This window comes from Enoplosus armatus, chromosome 18, assembly GCF_043641665.1.
Source record: "Enoplosus armatus isolate fEnoArm2 chromosome 18, fEnoArm2.hap1, whole genome shotgun sequence".
In the NCBI taxonomy this organism is placed as follows: domain Eukaryota; kingdom Metazoa; phylum Chordata; class Actinopteri; order Centrarchiformes; family Enoplosidae; genus Enoplosus; species Enoplosus armatus.
Window position 1 is genome coordinate 10,059,648 of NC_092197.1, and position 15,118 is coordinate 10,074,765.

Genomic DNA, 15,118 nt, shown 5'->3' on the forward strand with positions numbered 1-15,118 from the left:
CTAAGAGCATCTTCTACTTTTATCTTGTTAACCAAATATCATGGACTAACAGAGCTGTTCTTGTTTTCCTCCTTTCTACCCAAGGCATCATCACAATTATCTGTATACATCAGCTCAAACTATTTGGGATTAAAATCTGTTGACAATGAGGAATGCTCGTTGAAAGTTTTTGTCCATGAAGTGTGTGTGGTGGCAACTCACTCCTCAGATAAGTAGCCTCTGAAATGCATCACTTTAATTAAGGAATAACACACAGAGCAGCTGAGGTTGTTTCATAGGCTACTTATGTGAAGAGATCAGACCTGTTGCCCAGTACATGCTGGTAATTACAAAACTGTACACCTCAGTTTCTGCCTTATTTACACAAATAATATTACATATACATTTTTACTTATCACTAACTCGTGACCTTTGTGGATAAACAGTAAACAGGAACAAAGAATCAACTATATGACTTGATACTTCCCAGTTCCTACAACGGGAACTTTTCACCATGGCCACTGTTGTATCCTGAAACTTAAACTGTGCTCAGCTTCACTGAGAGGCACTCGCCCAGCTATTTTCTCACTTTGCCTTTTGGTTGAATGATTTGTCAACCAGCTGTCATAAAGAAACCCCTCACACACATACACACATGCACACACACACACACACACACACACACATAACAAATCAATACAGCAGCATATGGTCTTGCATCACTGCCATGCAAATAAATCCCCAGTGTCTACAGGGAGCTTTGTACAGCAAATTCTGGTCTTGTGGGACTACAACAACACAGAGATCATTGTTTCTAATTCAACTCTCTGCATGTACTTTTGTAGGCAAAGAGGTGAAGATTTTAGTGTTGCCTGTTTCAAAGTTATTTTGGTTTAACCAGAATAGCGACTCCCAACCAGGGGTACTTATACCACAGGGGGTACTTATACCACAGGGGGTACTTATACCACAGGGGGTACTTCAGTATGTGGAAATGTTGTGGAGTAGCTAACATGATAAAATAGAATTTATGATTTAATAAAGAAAATACCCACATATTGAGTCAACTATAACACCTGAACAATGTTGCGTTGCAGAGTGCATAAAAGCTAGCTAGCAAGTGAGCAGAGTGGATATGATGGATAATAATGGATAAAAGGTTGAAATAGTTAGCTAAAAGTTATGGATAAGTGGTAGTAGCACGGGTGCAAAACAAAACCTACCTAAACATTGACAGTTCCACTGAGTGAAAACATTTATGTAACATCCACTATTATATCCACTTTCATATAATTTATAATTAATACATATCATATCCAGTTTAAAATCACTATAAATGAGTACATTCGGAACATGATGGATGGTGTTAATGAAGTGGTACTTGAGTTCTCATGCAGGCATCATCATTAAGGACAAATGACTTCTGTCTGCACTATTAAATGAAACTTGCCAGACATATCTAGACTGTTTTGTCACAAATCACTAAAGACATATTCGGCTCTTTGAATAGAGGTTTTGTTCCATTGGAGATGAGAAGCTTTATGTGGTCTGAGAGAAAGGTTAGTCTGTGTCCTTGTCCTCTGGAAAACGGCCATGAAAAGCTTCAGTTCATAATGTGGTTAGCTCCAGATGAATATAAACTTTCTGTTATGGTTTTAATAACAGACAAATGCTTATGTTTACTAAATGTCAGACATACAATATGCAAGTAGCTGCTCCTAAAATATAGAGAACTTACACAGTGTACCAAACAGTAAGTTCAAACTAACACTGGCTTTGCTATTAGCTGGCAGAGATGCTAACATTTGATAGCTGGAAAACCATGAGATACTCCCTCCTGCACAGAATATCAAAAACCACAGCGAGACAAGTCAGTTGGTCTTCAGCAGTAAACAGTACTTTGTTGAGTGAGTGCATACATGTGACTGCTGCTCTGACACCTCTACAGTTTTATAAACACTCACACACACACACACACACACACACACACACACACACAGAGCTGATGTTCTGTAATCCCCATGGAGGAAGAGGAACTACCTGGCTTTCTCCTCTCTGCACTTTAGTCCCCATTAAATGAGAGCTCAGCGAGTCGTCATGGCATATTAGGCTCAAAGAAATAATGTGACTTCCTCTTTACCTCAAACAATTTACAAAAAGGCAGAATTTGATCATATTGAACTAAAACAAAGTCTATACTGCGTTCAGACGCAACCCTTAAACATTGTTCAAGAAGTATCATTAAAAGATATCAATCTAAGTCAAGCTGGTCAACATTCTTTCAGCAACAGAGAAAACATTTCAACACTCCGCTTTGGCCTAGATTTAAGGTTATACACAGAATTTTCCCATTTAATTTTGCAGTACAACTGTATGTGTAGTGACTGTTGTGACACAATGTGGTTTACAAAGCACTTCTCCACCATTTACTGTAGACTATAGTTCAAATTCTACATGTACCCACACCATCTGTCCTTTAAAGTTACTGCCCAAAGTTAAAGGAATAGTTACCATTCTCATATCTGCCCAACATGAAGCTGGACCCAGGAGATGGTTAGCTTAGCATAAAGACTGGAAGCAGCAGCACCTCTAAAGGTGCTGGTAGGTGGATTTTGTAGAGGAGAACAGGCTAGTTGCAAGAAAGCAAATATACATATTTCCCAAAATGTCGAACTATACATTTAAGGAATTCCTACATTAAAAACTCCACTTACTCCAAAGTACAAGTTCTTGGCCAGCGTGTGAATGAGGACCATCTTGCCCGTGGCAGCAGCCCCATACAGACAGATGGAGGCGTAGAAGTGGTTGTACCAAAACATGGAGCGGCCCAGCAGAGTGACGAGCAGAGCTACAATCAGCACTGACATCAGGGTGACGAACCAGCTCAGGACTGCTACACCTGTGGCGCAGGCCAGATCTCGAACATAGCGGCCACCTGAGAGAGAGATGGAGATGAATGGTAAATGCTCTTCTACAGAAAAATGAAATTAGTTTAACTATATGGTTTTGGCCCCTCAAGCTGGGATTGGACAATTTTTATCTTACATGTTGAAAGAAAAATCCTTGAATGTACCACAAAGAGGAAAACACACAACACACACCCAGAACGGGAAATGGCATAACATGCATCCACCGAAGGAAATGGTGACATACCTCCATTGCCTGGCAGCGAGGCTTTCTTGGCCAAATAAAAGAAGGTGGCTGCGGCTACCATGTAGTTGAGGATGGTGCCAACACGAGCTGGGTAGGCCACCACAACTACCCCTAACAGGTCAAAAAATACCATGTTGCCATGACGATACTCTGAGGAATCAGCCAACTTTTCTGACTTTACCAGGTACCTCAGGACTGCCAGGATGTTGTCGCCTGAAAACAGGAAATGAGTTTTGAGGTGAAGCTGAAATGTAACACGATAAAGCTCTGTTGCATTTAGCTGCATTGATTTCTGCAGTATAGAGTGCGTCAGCTGGACAGCCAGAGGGTACAAGCAGGTCTTAACTTCTGTCCAGGACTGGACAAGAGACAGTATGAATTCATGGAAATAGACAAACTAAGGTGTAAATACTGAGTTTACTCTATTGTGGTTTTTGGTTCCCACCATTTGTAATTCTACCCCCACAATCACAGGAAGGAAATGGTTCATATACTATAACTTAATATGAAAGTTCATATCATATGACAAAAGGACAAAAGGATCCTCCTTTATAGAGTTGACACATCATATGCAGTTTAATGTTGACTCAGTGTGTGAGGTAGTGGCCTTTGTCACTCCTGCACGGCCACCTAGACAGTATTTTCTGCAGCAATAAAACAATGTGCATGAACACCATGTGAATCATTAAACAAAAAAGATAGTAGTAAACAGAGGTTTGTTATTGTGTATTGAGCCTTACAGTCTCTGCTTTAATCATCAGTTACATTACCATCTATCTTTAAATAATAGCATTTTATTTTATTGGTAATTACAGTATATAAACTATTATGAAAGACAATTCAGGCTGTAAATTATACCTGCTCGAAATAACGGCATCATGATCATGCACATACAACACAATACTCTCTCACACTACATACACGACTACAGTGAGAGTGTTTATCTGTGTTTGTGATACAGTATGATGATGTGGTGTGTGTGTGTGTGTGTGTGTGTGTGTGTGTGTGTGTGTGTGTGAGCAAATATGATTCCTGCCCAAAGCGGTAGTGTGTGTGTGAAAGAGTATGATGGTATATGAGTGTGAGAACAAGTCTGATTTATGACCTTAACAGCCTCTCGTAGTTACACAACAGTTGTACACCAGTATACAGGACACGTAGAGGACTTTTCATGAAATTGGCTACAATCATGATGTTGAATGTAGATGAGAAATCTGGCAACGTGAAGGATCAGTAAGAGGTCGTTGTGTGGGTTACTGCTGCCCAAGGCTAAGTTTCTTTTATCTGTGTGCTGCTGCCTGTACATCTGCACAATGCAGCACACACACACACAAACACACAGGCGAGACAAAGCTCCATTGTTCTTCCGCCTGGTAGGCTCGCTGAGGCCTAAATGTGTAAACAAATGAGAGTACAACATCTACTTGTTAATGTTGGGTTCACTGCTTAGCTACACGATTCTGCTTTAAGATATACCAACAACTTTCCTTTCTGAATTTCACTATGACAAGATTTATAAAATCATACGTAATCATTTTATTCCACAGTAACATTGATATTGCTATTGCTATATTGCTCTTGTTTATATATCTACATAATATCATCGTTACAAACAGATCCAGGCCTACGTTTGTTTTGAACAAAAGTGAATCTACATTAGAGCAATGCTAGCCTTGCACATTTCCCCCACTTTGTCTAAAGGCAGAGCTGTGAAGGGTGAGCTTTGAAAGAGGCGGGTTACACCAAAAACCTGCTGTGCTCATTGCAGGGATCAACAGAGCAGAGCTACTGGTGTATCTTCCTCCTCAACTGCCCCTGTGCTGTATCTACTCTCCACCTTAGAAAACTGCCTCCTGCTCTTCAGACTAAAAATACCTCCTACCTCCCTCTGAAATCTCACTTTCTCTCTCTAATAATTCATGCCTTTCACGGTGAATTACTGTACACAGAAGAAGAAGAGGGAGATGTCCAGTAGCTGCTGAGCGAGAGAGGAAGGATGCCAACTGTCTCAGGTTTTTAGTGCTGACTGACTGCATTCTCTGCTAAGTAAAGCAAAATAATTCAGCGACACAGATGCACGAGGTAAATGAGGGCAAGTGCAACAGCAAAAGCCTGATGCTGCTATGTATGTGTGCATTTCTTAGTTCTCAGGGAAATAATGAGATCAGCAGAGTGCTGAGCTGGGGGGTAATGCACATTGGACAGCATGCGTTTGTGTCTGTGACAGAAAAACGGCGTTGCCAGCTGTTTTTACCACACCAGTCTACTGCTGCAGTGACCGCTCTCTCCTTGAGAGACAGACACACCCACCAGCTAACATGAGTGTTAAATAAACGCATAGGATAACACCTATTTAAGTTTAGTACATGTAGGTATACATGCTTATTTGCGTACCGGCTCTCTGGATTGAGTCTGTCAGGATCCTGTCAGCAGTGTCGTACTTGGTATGGTAGATGAAACCGTTTTCAATGAAAGCCAGATCAATGCCTGTAAAAAATTTAATACACATGTACACAGAATGAGGTAAAAACATAGAAAAAGGACAGAGAAAAAGACACAAAATAAAAGCATCTTTGCAGCCACCGGATTCATGCATTCATTAATAATTTCTATACTGTACTCTCAAGATTGTTCAGCATTACCTGGGATATTACCAAAGTCCCTGTAGATGCGGAAGTCAGTGTCAGAGGGGATGATGCCACTCTGAAAGACCTCCTGGCCGACCACAGAGGCAAAGGGGTGTTTGGCTGCGTGAACGTAGGCCTGGACCAGCCACGGGTTCTCTGGACCTTTTTGAGGAACAGGAAGAAAGAAGATTTTATATAGTGGACAGTTATCTCACTTTCCTAAGTTTTGGCACAAAGAATAATCATTCTGTAGAAAAGGAAAATCATCAGGGCTCTGTAGCCCTGTCCCTTGCTGTCTTCAACACTAGCTGTTTGTGGTCTACATCTCTGTGATAGCAAAAACTACATTGCATTTATTTGCAAGCTTTCCCAATTACAGGAGAAAGAAATGTTGGTGGTGGGCTATACATACAAACATATGCAAAACAAACAGAGAAAACCAGAGGAATAAACAAACAAACCAGGCCAATTTGGTACACTACCTGTCTGGAAAACAACCTCCTTGCCCCCGACACCTGCAGCCTCCAAGTTAATGAAGGCTCGCACCTGCTTAGCCCACGGATGCTGAGTAATGAAACCGTGACTGGCCTGATGGAGAGAAGAAGAAAAGAGAGAGACACAGAGTTAGTGAGAGAGAAAGTAAGAATGTAACAGAGAAAATAGGAAAAACTGAAACAGATGAGACATTTTATATTACATGACAATCCAAAGTGGAGAAGACAGGCTAATCTGACATCTAAAGTGTAAAATATTTGTCTTTGTCACTTCATTTTACCTGCAGGATATTTTCCTCCGCCCCATTAAAGAGGAAGATAACTCCATGATTGAGAGGAGTAGACTGGTTGGCCAGAGAATGGAGGACTTCCAGCATCACTGCACAGCTCACTGCATCGTCACTGGCACCTAAGACAAGGAAACAAGTGTATGTGTGTCAAAAATACTAAAAAGCTGGGTAATGTGACCTCCTACTTGCCATTCACATTTGTATCAGGCAACAGAAGCTTGGCTCGGCCTGGCATTTACACACATTTACAACTGTTGAGTAAAGCAAATGTTCACCCAGATCACCCAATTGTCCTGACGCAGTGGCTCTGTTTATTAGGACACATGCAGATGATTTTAACTCTGAAGTACATCAGAATAACACACATTCACAAACACATGACAATGTAGGGAGTGGGCTCTCTGTGGAAACATGTGAAGAATGCGACAAGCTGGTAAAACCCCAGCTCCCACTGCTTGTACAATGGCGAGAGCACAAAAAGGAAAAGGGGTAATAGCGAGAAGAAAAGGAGAGACCATGTGAACAGGGCATGTGATGCGGAAAGATTAGACAAGTTAGTAGTGAGGAACATGATTTACTGAGAATAAATGCGAAGAAAAAAAAAATGCCCAAAGATCAGAGAGCCAAACTGAGACATCATGTGCTCCGGCTTTCTGGATTGAATGTGTTCATGAGGTGGGGGTGGGAGTCCGTTCCCTGTCTGGGTACCATTCACACTCCTGTCGCTGCCTCTTATGTCGGCTACATATTAATCCTTGTCCCCAAAACGTTATGTGAGAGTTCAGAAGATGGCAAGAACAAGTCAAAGCCAGAATAATAACTGTGCACGTTACGGCTTTAACCTGGAAACAAGTATTTACATAATAAGTACTTTGACTTAAATTATCAGTTTGCTGTGCTGACCGTGCTTACCTAATAAACCTATGTGGACAAAAATATGTGCAAGACAATGCATTACCTATATATTCTTTCTTTTTTCCAGTATTATTTGCATGAACAAAGTCAAAGGCTTGGCAGGGAGTGGTGGACATGAAAATGCCTGTGTCTTCCTGGTTCACACCCCCTGGATCAGCTTCCTTCTGCCGGTGAAGCTGTGTGTGCACATGTATGTACATGTGTGTTAGTGTGAAGTGGGAAAACATGTCTCTCCAACAGGCTCATGGGTGTGGCGTGAAACAGCGAAAGATACTGAATTCGAACAAGACACATCTATCTTCAACAAACACTGTTATTATTGTGCAGTCTAGACATGACCCCTGATTGCTCCTAGCAGCTTCCAGTTAGAGGCACAATATGGCTGTTTGCAAAAGAGAATCCAAGTTTTCTGAAGGGGCTTGCTATGGCTTTCACGTGTGGTCCACATGACTACAGTGGACAACATGGGACACAAATTAGATTATTATCATCATTAAACACCTGAGGACTTGCATGCTGGAAACCTTTTGGTTTGACAGCATTTGAGTCCACAGCCATGCTAGCAGCTCTGTGGGGTTGCACTGTGGCACAGAGATGCTTAAAGCTAAATGCTCACATCAGCATGCTAACAATGACAAAGAAGCTTGTTGATATTTAGCAAGTTTACCATATTCATCATTTATTTACTAGCACTAAACTCAAAGTACAGCTGAGGCTTCTGGGGATGTCATTAGTTTGCATGTATAAACCAAAATATTGGACAAATTTAGATTTTGACTTGATGATGGCGCAAGGTTAAAAGTGAAGGATCAAAGTTTACAATTCATCCTCTTCAGAACATTAATGTCTGTACAAAATGTCATAGTAAATCCTTTCAATAGTTGTTGAGATAAAGTGGTGGATCAACCGACCGACTGACAATGCCATCCCTAGAGCCACGCATGGCTAGAAATAAAAATACAAGGAACAAAAGAATTTGCTCTCAGATCAGTCACAACACCTCCCACTGTTCCAACTATTTCCTTACAGCATCCTGAGGTGGCAGGACACAACAATTAAACCCAAAATGAGAAAACAAAGATTCTCAATTTTAGATGTGCATGTTCCTACATGTTCCTGTTCATCTCAACCACTTTCAATGGCCTCAGAAAGAGTTCACATGCAGCAGGCAGAATTCTTCAAGAGGAGGAGGAATGTTTTCGTACCTGGACTGTTGGCCACTGTGTCAAAGTGGCAGTTGGCTAGCATGAGATGCTGTGTCCCACCCTTAGGCTCCAGCCTGACAGCAATGTTGGTGACACGGTCATAGAAGCTGGTGAAGCCTCCGAGAAAGTCAATGGAGAAAGTGCCGGTGGGGCGCTGCACATCTACCGTGAGCTGATGGGGACCCGCTGCTGTCTCAACCCGGATGTTCTCAATCTGCTCCAACAAGTAGCCCACTGTCAGGACCTCGTTCTCCGGGCTGCCCACCGGCCGAGGGCCGACGCTGGTGATCTGCTCCAAGTGCCGTCTAGATTGTGAAGTGAGAAAGAGAATATTGTGATGCTGTTAACCTGTGAAGGGGCAGTAAACCAAGCCTACTTGTTCCATCACAACATTACAGCATTTCTTTTTAACTTCCTGCAGTTTCCTCAATGTTACTGTGATATACAGTATGTGCAGGAGTTTGCCAAAGTATTCAACTCCCTGAACAGATATGTTTGGATTACAAATGATACCCACACATATGTTTCCATTCAGTATTTTTATTACAAACCCATATTCTCTAACAGTAGTTTTTTTTCAAAGCAGGTTCTCTTGCAGTATCTCCCTGTATTTTGCTCCATCCATTCAATTCTAACAAGATGCCCAGTCCTTCCATTGAGGCATGGGCAGTGTTATGTTTGCACCACACATAGTGCTTCATATTTTGGCCAAAAAGCTCTATCTTGGTCTCATCTGACCACATCTGTCCCATATCTTAGCTAGGTCACTCTCATGCTTTCTGGCTTACTCCAGACGGGCTTCACTTTGTTTTTCTTGTGGTTCTTTCTAGCCACCCTCCCATACAGGCCAGTTTTATGCAAAGCTCATACGATATGGTAAACTGGTGCACCTTCAGTCCACTCTGTAGCTCCTTCAAAGTGATAGTTGGATTGATGTTGTGCATTACTTTATCTCTAACTTCCTTACAATGCTCTTTGGTTACCTTTCCTTCAGATTCACAGTCTGACTGATGATAATTTTCAAGGGGGCTTTCTTTTTAAAACCACCTTGAGGTTTCCTTTTCCTGAAGATGTGAGTGTGCTTGCTGACGTGGTTGCAGAAACACACACAGTTTGTGCATGTGTGTTTGTGAGAGTAACACCTCTAAATATTACAGATGTACCATACAGGAGAGTGGACCCTTAAGTGCTGCTATCATTACTGCTTGCAGACACTTACATGATTAGCTGAAATGAAACCAGGTTCAGGTTCCGATATTTCTACAGACTCTGGTCTTGAATATGAGCCTTTTAAACAGTGTCTCATTTCAGTCACTCGTAGCTGGTTCATAAGCAGAGAATTCACCTGTTAAGAGTTCAGATGAACATTTATTTTCATTTATGTCAGACAACGAATGGGGTGCTGGCTGTGATGACTGAAAAAATATTTGTGTGCGTCCTTTTCCCCAAATACTGTTTAAATGAGGTTTATACAGGTTAGCAATGCAACAACATACAGTTTGATGTGTTTTATTGGTGGCTCCAAAAAGGCAGCATCCCATATAGATAATCGATTAGACAGATATATGATTATCTTAGTGCTTCAGACTGTTTGGTCAGAAACAAAGTTATGTGAATACATCAACTCCCGGGCATATTTCACTATTTTCTGATCTTTTATAGACCAAATGTTTACTCAATTCACTGAGATAATACTCAGCAGATTAATAAATAATGAAAATAACTGTTATCTGCAGTTTGAGTTGAGGAATATACAACTCTGCAAATTGGTTGACACCCCTTTTTCACACAATAAAGTGGGTGGGGGAAGATCTTTCCAAAGTGACAAAGATGACCCCACAGCAGACAGGACTACAACTAAAATTCATTTATTTCTCAATCACTTCAAAGAAACTCATTTTCAAAAACAAACAGGGTGTGAACCATCTTTCTTATGTTTCCTGAGTTTGTTTCTGTATTACTTTGACCTGATCTTCCTTGTCACTGCACATATTCCCTTACCAAGTAACCCATATGGCACAGAAAAAAAAGGAGCTTTCCCTCATCTTTTCTCTAAAAAAGCAGCTGCTGGTGGTGTTTGTTGCACCTGTTCAAGAAAGACCAATGTTAGCTCCACTGCCCACACCAGCAGAAGTGCTGCTGTGCTAGCTGATGCTCACAGGCACCAAATAATAACATCTGTCATCTACTCATGGTGGGTGAAGCCAGCCTGTCTTCCCCTGCATGTAGTTTTCTTGGAGTGACAAAGTGGTACCAAATGACATTAAAGACGTCTGAACTGCTTTCATTCCCTTTTTACAGTCTCTGAGGCATCTTTTTATGCTCAGGCTCATAATTCAAATCTGGATTGGCAGGGCAGGGACTCATGAAAGTCATGATTGTGACCAAAGAAGCTCAAAGCCCTAATCATTTCAAATGCAGCACGCCTGACTCATTTATAGAGCAACCAGCCAAATGATGGCAAATCCTGTCACACAGTACTTTCAAGAGCTCAACTGCAGCCCTGCGGACCTCAGATTCAGCGCCATAATCCTAGTCTCTCCTTCTCACAGGGACTGACAATCTGATAAAAGCTGAGGAGCTCTGTTTTTTTTGTGGAAATTTTGCAGCTTCTTGTAATGAACAGGATGTGTAATGTTTTCTATTGTCATACAGGCTGCAGTGATCTGATAATATTTGTTTTGATTGTTTTTTTTGTTGTGTTCTATAAAATGTCAGAGATGACGAGTTCTGAGAAGTCAGAAAAACAAAAAGGCATTCAAGTGACAATTATGTGAAACAAAAAATAACATGGTTTTCCTCACCATTTGTGAAGCTGCAAATGAACTTTTACACAATACTAGATTTTCAGAATCGTTACATTAGATTTTGCATTGTTGCTCAAATCAATGGACTAATGTTTCAGCACTAATACATTTTATGCCCAAACTAATTTTAATTTATTATCTTATTATTATCTTTTAAATAAACTTAATAAATAACTACTAAATAACGACTCCTTTTTTACAAGTTTGGATTTCGAGTTTATGGAATAATATTCTTGGGGTCTTTTTTTTGTATCTCTGGGTCATTTGAAAAGGCTTTGTGCAGGAGAGTTTGACTTGTTGGAGGCTACATCATTTAAATATCAGTCGTTGAGGCTGCTGTTCCTCTTCTCTCCTGAGGTTACCTCTTTTGACCGTTACACACCGGTCAAACACCTGTTTACCTTGGAGGTAAAGGTGGAGGTGGAGGGGAGGGACACCCGGTAGTGGTTTCTAGGCGGGTCTGTTGCCAAACTAGAGGAAAGGTTAGCCGAAGCTCTGCTGCTTCGAGACCGTTAGCTAACATTTAAAGACAAAAGAGGTGAGTATTAGAGGTAGCAGACAAAACTCACCTTGCTCTTACTGCGTTGAACTCGCCGGTCGGTTTCCCAATGACGAGCTGCTGTAACGACAAATGAACGAGTCCCCACAGCACCAAAATAAACACAGAGACCAGGGAAGCTGCCAGTCCTTCCCGCAGCAAGTACAGGCTCACTTCTGGCTTCCTCTTCGGGTCACCGTTGTAGCCGTTATTCCCGCACCGGTCCCGGGAACCGTCGTTATCTTGCGCTGCATAATTCTGTGTCCCGAAGGGTTTTATTCTCCTGACAGTGGTGTCGCTCTCCATTTTTGAGCCAGCAGTACATCAGCTGCAAGCGTCGCTTACAGGCGTCGCTTTTTTTTCTTTTTTTTTTTTCTCTGGACGACCGACGGATCGCTCTGAAGGACAAACTTCAATGAGAGGGCGGGGGAGAGGCGAGGCGCTTGAATAAAGAAAAGCAGAGCAAGTGGGGACATCAACACACTGGCATTATCACTCCCATATGAGCCAAAAAGACATAATTCTTTTTAATTTATTTGTCAGAAGTGAACAGAAGATTTGTTGACACTTTAAAGGAATAGTTCAGCATTTAGGGAAATATTCACTGTATTGCCTTCAAAAAGCGAAGAAGTGTATTTCCCAAAATGTAGAACTACTCCTTTAACATGAACTCAATGAACCCCTTGTACAGTAATGCAATCCAGCAGAAGCGCCTGCAATAAATCCTGCGTTTGTGAGACTTATAACAAGTATTCACATTATTTACTTAAGTAAAAGTAGCATTACATTACATCCATTCACAATTATACTCAAATAGAAATGTTAAGTATTATCAGTAAAATGCACTGAAAATATCCCAAAGAAAGCCGAGGCAAAATTATTTATATAGTACCTTTCATCAACAAGAAACTTAAATGCAGACAGAATGGCCTCTCTAAGAGTGTGTTATATATTATATTATTATTACTGACGGATTACAACATAAGCAGCATTTTAATGTTGTAGCTGGGCACTAGTAAAAACTTTAACTAGTAAAAAAGTGTTAAAATGTAAACATGTAGAACTGTTAAATAAAATACTGTTAACATCTAACATTTTAGTATATAACATATTAAATGTAGATTAGAGGTACACTAACAGTTGCAGTTTATATGGCTGCTTTGTCGCCATCGTGTGGACGAGATGGGAATAGCAGGCGAGATGTTTTGGAGGAAGAAGTAAGATAATTTTCTTAAGGAAAAGTAGCAGTACTACACTATAAATACTCCATTACGTAAAGTAATAGTCCGACATTCAATGTATTACTTAAGTAAAAGTACAGAAGTTTCACCAACAGAATGCACTTAAAGTATAAAAGTTGTTGACTTCGTTGACTTGTTATCCAGAATGGCACCTGCCAGTTTTATATTATTCTATTACTTTTAAAATGTAATAGGTACTTTAATGATGTAGTTGGTCAAGGTAAAGCTAAGTTGTATTGCTTTATATACTGATGGGTAGTTTAATAATGCAACATATTTTATAAACTAGTCATATGTTTTGTATGTATAACCTTAGAAGTAACTAGGAACTATAGCTGCCAAATAAATGTAGTGTAGTAATAAGCACAATATTTACCTTTGAAATGTAATGCCGTATAAGTATAAAAGTGGCATAAAATGGAAATAATCAAGTAAAGTACAAATACCTCAAAATTGTACTGTAATTGCACAGTACTTACTGTACTTCCACCACTGCACACACCTAAACATATATGCTGTACTGATGAACTAACTGCTTTTTTAATGACAAAGTGTCAACATTAGATGGAATAAGGCGACAGTTGTACTTCATAATCATATGGAAATCATACGCCTTTCGTGTCCTTGTTCTAAGTTTTTCTCTGTCCTTGGTACTTTTCCATTAGACGCCCTCATGTAAACACATAGCCGCTAGCCTAACTGTAGCTAACGTTCAAACGCTAATTGTTTTTCTCGGCTCGGCATCGACTTGCTAAAGGGAATAATCGAGAAGGACACGTAGTTTTGACATTTAAAATAATTGTAATATACACATAATACATAAACATATTTTAGTGACGCACTCGTTTTTATTGCTATTTTAGCTGTGGTCATAATTCAGTGCCAGTCATTTTGTTAGGTGAAGTTACGGTCATGTTCTTTACTAGCATCTTTGGCGTTTAGCATTTCTGGTTAGCTTTAGCTTGTTAGCAGGAGTGTGAAGCTACATATACGCCAATTTTAGGCGTAGCTGTAACCATGTTTTCCTCTTTCAAAATAAATGGATTTTATTTTAAAGGAAAAATATGTGGGTTTGCACTCCATTTTTCTCATACTTAAAGCAAAATTAAACAGAAGAAGTCATAAGATTTGGACCTAGCCTGTATTAAGCCAGGAATTACTTCTATGTTACGCTGTTTTTGGTGATAAAATGCCACAAATGAAATGCAGAGGGACCAACTCTGATAACAGCCCCATCATATGCTTTAACAACAACAATATTTATCTGTAACACATATTGTGAAAAGATGTGTGCTTCTGCAGAAATCGAATTATCATTAATTGTGCAGTCAGTACAAATCAGGGCAAGTAAGAAAACAAACTGGAAGCTTTAGCTCGTGGGGTAATAAAAAAGCTAGTAGGTAAGATAATTTTGTCAAAACACTGTATGCTGTTTCCAAATTGGCAGTGATACCACACACACCAGCTCATTGTGAATTAATGTGATATCACAGACAACAACAATAATAATTTTGCTCCATAGGATCTATGATTATTGCAAGACTTTGGGGGTTTTTATCAACCTGGGGGAGTTTACATTACATTCTACAATTAACACTGACTACTTTTAGGTCAACAAAAAAAGGATTTAGCACAGACAAACAAAATGAACAGAAATCATGACACATAAATCATTATAACCAAACAATTGACCAAACTGAAATGTATAGTGAATAGGAGCCTTGGACTCATGGCCTAACTTATTCTGAAATATCCCATTCTTTTTTGGAAATTAAATATCAGATATAAAACACAGTATATTACCTACAAGCTGAATTATTATTTCTCATATAAACAGATGTTTGATTTTACAATGGATTGGTTTGTTGA

At 40.1% G+C, this 15,118-nt stretch overlaps 1 protein-coding gene across 1 annotated transcript in view; it reads right to left on the reverse strand.

Annotated features, from left to right (window-relative positions):
• The window catches only part of LOC139301563 (endoplasmic reticulum metallopeptidase 1), a 16,741-nt gene extending 4,427 nt beyond the window's left edge, over nucleotides 1-12,314 (reverse strand). Inside the window, exons 1-8 of the mRNA XM_070924996.1 lie at nucleotides 12,040-12,314; nucleotides 8,664-8,968; nucleotides 6,535-6,662; nucleotides 6,242-6,347; nucleotides 5,775-5,921; nucleotides 5,527-5,619; nucleotides 3,133-3,345; nucleotides 2,694-2,914 (exon numbers count right to left, since the gene is read on the reverse strand). Of these exons, the coding sequence (XP_070781097.1) occupies nucleotides 2,694-2,914; nucleotides 3,133-3,345; nucleotides 5,527-5,619; nucleotides 5,775-5,921; nucleotides 6,242-6,347; nucleotides 6,535-6,662; nucleotides 8,664-8,968; nucleotides 12,040-12,314 (1,488 nt within the window). The remainder of the gene's footprint in view (nucleotides 1-2,693; nucleotides 2,915-3,132; nucleotides 3,346-5,526; nucleotides 5,620-5,774; nucleotides 5,922-6,241; nucleotides 6,348-6,534; nucleotides 6,663-8,663; nucleotides 8,969-12,039) is intronic.
• Nucleotides 12,315-15,118: the final 2,804 nt, after the last annotated feature.